Below are 9,304 nucleotides of genomic sequence, written 5' to 3'. Positions count from 1 at the left end.
ATGTCACCTGTCTGTGCATCTCTTTATTCTAATGGACAAGCCTTGGAATGTTCCTCAGTCCTCAGAAACCTCCTCTTCCCTGGAGGGCAGAAATATCCTTAGTGTTAGACACTGTCGTGAACCCTGTCCAATGCCTCCAAATCCAAACAACAGAGGAATCAGGGGAACCTGGTCAAACTGGTAACAAAAATCAGGGGCAGGCGGGTGCTTATGATTGGAACATAGGGCCTCTAGAAGTTTGAGGAGGATGGGAGTCCAAGCAAATTATCATTCTTAACTCACACTTTATGTACACCCTAAGGTTTCATATTTTAAAATAAACTTTTTGAAGTATAATACTCATGCAGATATTACATTAATTTATTGTATCAAACTCTGCACTCCCTTTCTATCCAACATATCTGAGTCTGAACTTCTAGATTTATTAAGATTTCTTTTTTTTTTTAAATTTTATTTTTGTTTAAAATATTACAGATGTCCCTTTTTCTCCCCAATGACCCATTCCGCCCTGTCCCCTCCCCCTCCCCAGTCCTTCTCCCCACCATTGTCCGTGTCCTTGGCTTGTGCATATATGCATATAAATTCTTTGGTTACTCTCTCCCCCTTCACCCACCCACCCTCCTCCATCCCTCTGACATTCGTCAGTCTCATCTATGCTTCCATGTCATTGAATCTATTCTGTTCATCAGTTTATTAAGTTCTTTAGATTCCACGTATAAGCGAGATCATGTGATATTTGTCTAGATTTATTAAGATTTCTATGGGACTTCCCTACTGCCCCCATATTTCAATACTTTCTCTCCTCTCCTTGAATTTTCCCATCACTGAGCACAACACTGGGTTTGTAATTTGTAGAACATTATCCAAAGAACTCCCTTGGAATAGTCTTTAGAATCTTCCCAAAATAATTTTATTAGTAAGAAGATATCCCAAGTTGGCTTCCTAGCAAAGCAGTCTTTGAGACAGTGATTAGCATGCAGGATGTTCACCAGGCAGTGCTCCCGGATCAATACTTGTAGAAGAGAAGATGAGTAGTCCTGAATTTGGCTCACTTTAAGAGAGATATGACCTTTTTCCTAGGTTCTGAGAGGCAACCTTTAAGCCCTTGAAATTTCCCTAGTGACAGGAGTGATTGGTTATTTGTGGTGGGAAGCATGGACCAAACCTGATAGTTTCTGCTAGTAAGAAGACTCAAGATAGGGATTAGTTATGCCCAAAGGACCAAGAGTGAAAATCAAGGGGTGGAGCTTTAAGCCAAGTGATGTCCGCTCAACCTCTGGGGAGAAAGGCTGGAAACTGAATTCTACCAAATGGGCAATAATTCAATTTATCACACGTATGTAATGAAGCCTAATAAAACCTCTGGCTTCCCTGGCTGGTGTTGTTCAGTGGGTTGGAGCATCATTCCATACACTGAAAGGTTTTGGGTTCAATTTCCAGTCAGGGCACATACCCAGGTTGGGAGTTCAATCCCCGTTTGGGGTGCATACAGGAGGCTGCCGATAGATGCTTCTCTCTCATATCGATGCTTCTCTCCCTCTTCCTCTCTCCCCCCACCCCTCTATCTAAAAGCAATAAGCATATCCTCAGGTGAGATTAAAAAATAATAAAATAATAATAAAATATGGCCACTGAAGCTCAGTTGTGCTACCAGGTTGGCAATACTGTGAGTATTGTCTTAACATTGTGGCCAGGAGGAGGTAATTAACCTAAACATCACGTGCAGAGGACACGAGCTTTACATATGGGACCTTTCAGATATTTCCCTATTGTATCTTCTTTTTACTAGTCTTAATTTGTATTCCTTTGCTGTAATAAAACTGTAATCATAAGTATAGCACTGCTTTAAGTTCTGTGACCGACTCTTTCTGGTGAATTATTAAACCTGAGGAAATTCCCTCAGTCCGAGTCATTCTAGCAAATTATTGAATGTGAGGGAGTCCTTGAATTTGTGGCCAACTGGTCTGAAGTGAGGATGGCCCTGGGGACTCCTGAACTTGTGGCTGGTGTCTGAAGAGAAGACAGTCTTGCAGGGACTCTTCCTTCAGACTCTGTGGTTTGTCAAAGTCTTTTTTGCAAGGAAGGGCAGTGGAAGAAATCAAGCCAAGTTGAAGCCCATCAAAGGCCTCCTAAAATCACCAGGAAGGTCTGGATATAGGATGATTTTTCAGTGTTGGTTGGAATTGGTGCCAAGGGGCCAAATGTCATGGAATGTGGGCTGCTCCAGAAGGAAACATGACCTTGGTTAAGGTGGTCTCTGCAGCTGAGGCAGGTCCCTATGGGGGCTGATGCTGAGGGCTAAGTAGTCCACCCATCACTTGGAGCAATGTGTCCCTCATTACTAACAGGGCATCTTTTCTTTTATTGTGGTAAAATAACCTAATGTAAAATTTACCATCTTAACTATTTTAAGTGCCCAGTTCAGTGGTATTAAGTAGTCACATTGCTGAGCAACCGTCACCACCATCCGGCGCCAGAACTCTTCATCTTGCAAAACTGAAACTCTTTACTTCCCAATTAAACACTAACTCCCTATTCCCTCCTCCGGCCCCTGGCAACCACTAATCTCCTTTATGCTTTATGTCTCTGTGTATTTGACCACTTTAGGTGCCTCATATAAGTGGAATTATACAGGATTTGTTGTTTCATATCTGGCTATGTAATTGATGGAGGAGATGTTAGATGGAATGGGAAAAAGATTATCAGGAATATTGGGAATTGTATAACCCAAGTTTGCTAAGAAAGTCTCAGTTGATAACTACTTATTCAAACTCAGTATTAATACTGTCCCATTTTAATATCAAAATTGCCGGAGCCCGCTGGCAGAGTCGAAGGGTCCTGAGAGTAGGGGTGAGGATGGAGAAAAGACAGACACAAAAAAGGTGGGATTGGAAGGAATGCAGCTCCTGACGGCTGCAGCCCCGAGTTTATTTTCCAAGTTCAATTTATACCGGAGCTGTTGTTTTTGCTGAATAGCACCCTGCCCCGCATTCCTTCCCCTTGCCCGATACAAAGTAGTTCTCTCCAGGCTGCACAAACACACCTTCAGGTAAACATCCTGCCTCCTGCAGGAGCTCAGACCTTGGTAACTATCTTTGTCTTGGCTTCTAATGGGAACTTGTTGGGAAGGATTGAGTCCTTGGCTCGGTATGTAACTTGACTGTCCCTTAACCCTTCAGGCTAGGGCCAGCTTCCTAATAAGCCTTTCTAGAATTTAAGGCCGCAAGCTAAATTAGTATCGCCTTGGTGCCTCAAGGTCTGGGTCAGGGAGCAGGAGAGCACTTCTGCAGCTCACCCAGGCAGCTCCTCTGTGCCTGGGGCCACAGCAGCTCACCCACATCTCCCAGGGAGCAGGGGAGCACATCTGCAGCTCACCCAGGCAGCTCCTCCATGCCTGGGGCCACAACGGCTCCCCACACAAAATACCCTGGTTTGGACAATAAATTAAATAGTCACTCTATTTTCTCAAGAATCTGACCAAGATAAGAAAGGAGCAAAAATATGGAAAAATAGAGAGGAATCATGGGGAAAGTATAGAAAGAATAAATAACGAGAGCTATGAATTTTTTCTTTTATTTTTTCCATCACCTTTTGTCCCCTCTTCCACCTCCCCCCATCCTCCCCCACAATCACACTGTTGTCCATGTCTATGAATTCTCTATTTTTTTCTTTTTTTGCTCAATCTGCCCAGCCCCCTTACACCCCCGCCCCCCCCCCCCCACCAGAGCTGTCTGCCTGCTCTCTATTAATAATGATAGAAACAAGACTGCTCATGCCCAGGAATCCTGGGCGATGCGTAGGAGAGAGGGAAGGGTACACTGATGTACTGTGCATGATCCTGGAGGGGCTGTGACTTAAGTAGGAGTCCAAAATAATCTCCCAATTCCATCACAGCTGTGCTAAGAGGGAAAATTGTGTACACAGAAAGCAGAGAGCCATTTAGGTACATATATACCATGTGACTGCAGAGTCAGAAATTCTTGGTGCCCATGTGAGATTTTGCCGCCTTTTCCAGTCCTATGAACCAAAAATGATGGCCCAGGTAATGAGATTAGGCCATTCTTCTGATCACCCTCCCCAGCGCCCTCTTGAGGTCTCTGTTCCTCAGGCTGTAGATGAAGGGGTTCAGCATGGGGGTGACCACAGTGTACATCACCGAGGCCACCGCGTCCTTCCACGGGGAAGATGAGACCACTGAACTGAGGTACACCCCAAGGCCTGTTCCATAAAATAGGCAAACAACTGACAAGTGAGAGCCACAGGTTGAGAAGGCTTTATATTTTGAACCTGACAGTGGGGCCCTCAGAACGGAGGACACTATTTTATAGTAAGAGAAAAGGATCCCTGAGAGTGGAACACCACCAAAGACGGCACCAATAAAGTAGATCAATATGTTATCGGTGGAGGTGTCAGAACAGGCAAGGCTGAAGAGCTGAGAAGGGTCACAGAAGAAATGAGGGATTTCCACATCTGCACAGAAGGTAAGTTGGGACACCATCAAGTAGTGCAGCTGGGAGTCCAGAAGGCTGATGAAAAATGACAGCAGGACCAACAGGCCACAGAGGCGGGGGTTCATGATGACCGTGTAGTGCAGGGGCTGACAGATGGCCACCAACCGGTCATAGGCCATCACGGCCAGGAGAAGACTGTCCAAACATGCAAAAAGAGGAAAAACTGTGACCTGAGTCAGGCAGCCTGCGTAGGTGATGGATTTGCTGTGTGTCTGGAGGTTCGCCAGCATCTTGGGAACTGTAGTGGTGCTGAAGCTGATGTCACTCAGGGACAAGCTGGACAGGAGGAAGTACATGGGCGTGTGCAGGCGGGAGTCAGCGATGACAGCCAGGATGAGGAGCAGGTTCCCGAGCACGGTCACCAGGTACGCGGACAGGAACAGCCCAAAGAGAAGAGGCTGCAGGTCGGGGTCGCCCGAGAGGCCCAGGAGGAGGAATTCTGAGTCGCCTGTTCGGTTCTGTGGTTCTAGGCAGAGAGGACACATTTTGAAAAGGAAGAGAGTGTTACATAAATGAAACAAGGAGAGAGGCGTCCATTTTTTGGATTCAAGCCATTCACAAATAAAGTATTTACACTTGAGGACCACGCACCCTCCCTGCTCATTACCTTCTGCAACATTTCTCAGCGGGGGACTCTTTAGAACTCTTTCCTGCTGACGGCTGGGCTGTTCACCTGTTTCTATGGGCACCCACTTCATAGAAACGGGCTCAAAGAATATTAGAGGAGAAAGGATATTTTGAGACAACAAACCCATGAGCAGAGTAAAATATCAGCCTTCTAGTTTTGAAGGAAAAATATGGAATGAGAAACATTCTTTTCTAAGACAAAAATTATTTTACTTGAACGACACTAAGAAGGAGTTAAATGTATTTACCTCACTCAAATGCAGAATAGGAAATTTCCTTAATTTAGAATGTAGTCTAGAAGAGCTAAAACCACAGTAAATGTATTCTAACTTAAAATAAAATGGTCAAAGTCCCTTGAAATATAACTCAAATATATCAACATTTGGTCTTGATGGACTTCACATTGTGAAAATATGTTTTTGTTAAATGCACAAAATCATACAGCGTCACCGTCCCTGAAGATGGTATTAACTTACAATGCACCAATGATTAAATAACTAATTTTCATGAATACTCTTTACTTACTGTTCTTTTTTGAAAGGTTATTTTCTATCACTGATACACAATCTCAGAAACATTGAGGTTGAGCTTGCATTTTACTGTTTTGGTTCAGAGTAGATTGCTAAACTTCTTAAATTTGTCTTTAATCACAAACTTTTGTGAAGGGTTGATTTCTCATCAAAACCAACTCACCACTGAGAAATTTTGGACCAACACCAGGCCTCAAACCTTAAGTTGCTCTTCTTATGCCAGCTTAACAGCTTTCCAAGTCAATTCATCCTTACAGAGGGACTGCATTTCTACTAAATCAGCCCCCTGAAGGCAATTCAGGGCATTTGTCTTGACAGGTCAACACATGATGCAATTAGTGAAGTATTATTTTGTCAAAATATTTATTCCTTTGTGTGACATGCTAGATTCAAACGTATGTAGCTGATCACTTATATTTTGTAAATACTACCTAACTTTACATAAACTACATCATCATAAACTATTTTTGCATTTAAAAAAATGATGTAATTTGGGGAAAATCAAAAGGGAAAATAGACTGCTATTACAAACACCTTTGTGGTTTGCTCATCTGTTAAAAGGGTATATTAATTGAACTGACCTTATAGGGTTGCTGTAAGAAATAAAGTAATAAATATAAAATACTTAAACTTTGGTTATCAGTGTGCTAGTTGATCATTATAATTATCTATCCATCTTTTAAAATTTAATGATGGGCCGGTCATAACCTAGAACCAGTTAAATCAGAATTTCCACACATATAGCTAGTGTAGGGAACCATTGCCAAGCTATTACTAAATGTTGTATTAATGTTATCAATTATTATCAATACCATTTACCCACTACCCATATTAAACTATGAATATTTAATATGTGCTATAGAATTAATATTTATTATTGATAAAACTTGAGGGTATTGTCTATCCCTGCATGATCTTCCCCTGCACTTGAGTTGTCCAAAGGCAAACACTATCATGAATTTGGCAGATGCATTTTCCTTTCAATATTTTCATAATATTAGCATTGAGTTATGTATTCATAACCAGTTTTCTTGAAAACTTACCTACACACCCTCATGCTACACATACTGTTCCCAGAGTTCTCATTTACCACGGAATTGTGTATCCAGTCTCTCTGAAATACATACATCAAGTTCAGCACTTTAAATGATGCTTAGTATTACCTGAGGGATAAACTTCATTTTATTCTCCTATTTTTTATTATAACAGTGCTAGGAAAATTCATAAGCCCCCTCTATATCACACAAGTGAGAATTTTCTAAAGATATATCCAAAAACAATTGATTGAATTATAAAAATTGATATATGTGCCATTTGACTATTAATTAGCTATACTTGTTTTCCCAATAGAAAAATCAGACAAAATCAACTACATGCTCTGACTGCCAAGGTATAAAATTAGAAAGGTCCCTGAAGTCCTACTAGCAATAGTCTTTGCATGAGAGAGCCACATGAAAATGCCTATCTTGTATAGGGAATGATGTTTCCAATCTCATGTTTACAAAATGTGCTGGAAAATGCGTGACTATTCATAGAAAACCCTGCGATCCGCAACACTCATGCAATAAAGGTCCGTGCAAACCACTTGGCGCATTTTGCTAATTCACAGATGAACTCGCCCAGTCCCATGAGAAGGACTTGGTGGTTGTGCCCCATTTGTCACGGAACAATCGCTGGGCCCTGGTGTAGGGACAGAGCCCGGGCTGAGATCAGGGGACCTCTGCCTGAGTCCCCAGCTTTCACCCACTAGCTGTGAAGTGTGTGTCAGTCTTTCCACCTCTGTGCCGCATCCCCCACTTAGCAATGTGAGGACCCCCGTCTCTGGGAACCGAGTGGCACCCGGCAGAGGTTTGCCCTTGACAAACGCTCAGTCGCGGTCCCTGAATCACACGGACAGAGTGGGCTTGTTGAGGAGAAGCAGTCCCAGGAAAGCCGAAGGGCGTCTTACCCTCGCGCAGGGCAGGGACAGGTAGAAGCCCGTCCTGTCCCAGGCAGTTCGCTCAGGGAATGCGTGGGAACCCTGAAGTGCCTCAGGCCGCACAGCAAGATTCACTTCCCTTTCTCTTCCCCCCTTTTTAATTTTTTCCTTTCGGTGCAAATCTCCACAAGGTTTCTTCATATTTAAGCGTTGTCGGTTCTGGGAACTGGAAGGCGACGGGTTTCTCCGAGCCCGCGGCAGCGGCGCGCGCAGCAGCGCCACCTCCTGCCGGGCGGGGGCGGGGGCGGGGGCGGGGGCGGGGGCGGGGGCGGGGGCGGGGGGGAGGGGCCTGGGCGGGGCCTGCTCAGCGTCCCCGGCGGGCTGTCCTCCGCCCGAGCGTGTGGCCCTGGGGGTGAGGTGAGTGGCAGTTGCTTCCCCGAGAAATCAGAATCTGCCTGTATGCGGCCGAGCATCTGAACTTCCCATGCTGGTGCCGCCCCGGGTGTTTGCCCCGCTCCCTGTGTGTCCTAACGACGGGACAGAGAAATGCCCCCCGCCCCCGGCCCCACGGCCCTCGCCGGCAGCTCTGTCCGCGGCAGGGCGGCCGGGGCGCGGGAACCCACCGTCCCCGTCCCGCCGGGCGCGGCGCGGGCTCGGGCTGCACCCGGGGGGCGGCGGGCAGCTGGGCGCGGGGCTCCCGGGGCCGCCCAGCCGGGGCGGCTCAGGGGAGGGGCCGGGCGAGGGGACCCCAAGGGCTGGGGCGCGGCCGGCACCTGCCCCTCGCGGCCCGGGCGCCCGCGGAGCTGGACCGAGCCAGCGGCCTGCCAGCCGGCTCCCTGAGGACCGGCTGCTGTTCCACAAGAGGACGGGGGGCGGGGGGGGGTGTCCTTTCGGAGGGCTGGGCCTCCCTTTCTCGGGAGAACGGCCGCTGCACTCCCCGCTTCACTTCCAAGTTGCAGGAAGTTTATAGATTCAAGCAATTCTTTTTTCAGTTGAAAAAAGTAATGTGTAACTTGTATGTCTGCACATTCACTGAATTGTAGGGATAATTCAGTCTATGTAGGGATAATTACGCCCTCTATATTAAGAATATGATATAGTTTCTATTTTCTGATTTAATATTTATGTCTCTAAGGAGAAATACCCTCTTTTTTATTGTATAGTCCTGCTTTGGGGTTTCGGATTGTATGTGTTAAGACATGTGGTTTTTCTTCTGTTATTTTGAAAGATAACCAAAGTTCCACTTTTTCCGTAGAATTTATGTGTGTTGTTACATTAGGTAATCCCCAGTTCTGATATACCCAATTGATAATTTTCTTAAATTCTAGAGCGGGGTTCACATACATCTGTGTTCTAAATGTAAGGCTGCAGTCAACTTGTCTTTTTTTGTTTTTAGTTGAGTTTATGGGAGTGACATTGGTTAATAAAATTATTTAGGTTTCAGGTGTACAATTCTATAATACATCATCTGTATATTACATTGTGTGTTCACTACCCAAAGTCAAGTGTCCTGCTATCACCATTCATCCCAGGACCTTCTACCCTCTTCCACCTCCCCTCATCCCTTCTTTCCCTCTGGGAATCACCATACTGTTGTCCGTGTCTGTGAGGGGCTTTTTTCTTAATCGCTTCACCTTTTTACGCAACCCCCTGACCTCCTTCCCCTCTAGTCTGTTCTTTGTATCTCTGAGTTTGTTTTTATTTTGTTTGTTAGTTTA

The 9,304-nt window shown here is 45.2% G+C and overlaps 2 protein-coding genes across 2 annotated transcripts in view; one reads left to right on the top strand and one right to left on the bottom strand.

The window, feature by feature from the left end:
• Positions 1-3,828: 3,828 nt before the first annotated feature.
• LOC107525756 (olfactory receptor 7E24-like) lies at positions 3,829-4,996 on the bottom strand. The gene has a single exon (XM_087816015.1). It carries the CDS (start codon positions 4,994-4,996, stop codon positions 4,052-4,054), a length of 945 nt encoding a protein of 314 aa, XP_087672141.1. The 3' UTR covers positions 3,829-4,051.
• A 2,962-nt stretch (positions 4,997-7,958) lies between these two features.
• Positions 7,959-9,304, top strand: part of LOC107525686 (olfactory receptor 7D4-like) — a 32,616-nt gene continuing 31,270 nt past the window's right edge. Inside the window, exon 1 of the mRNA XM_087816698.1 lies at positions 7,959-8,003. The gene's annotated coding sequence lies outside the window, so the exon portion shown is untranslated. The remainder of the gene's footprint in view (positions 8,004-9,304) is intronic.

This window comes from Miniopterus natalensis, chromosome 4, assembly GCF_054644295.1.
Source record: "Miniopterus natalensis isolate mMinNat1 chromosome 4, mMinNat1.hap1, whole genome shotgun sequence".
Classification (NCBI taxonomy): domain Eukaryota; kingdom Metazoa; phylum Chordata; class Mammalia; order Chiroptera; family Miniopteridae; genus Miniopterus; species Miniopterus natalensis.
This window is presented reverse-complemented; position numbering and strand designations above follow the sequence as displayed.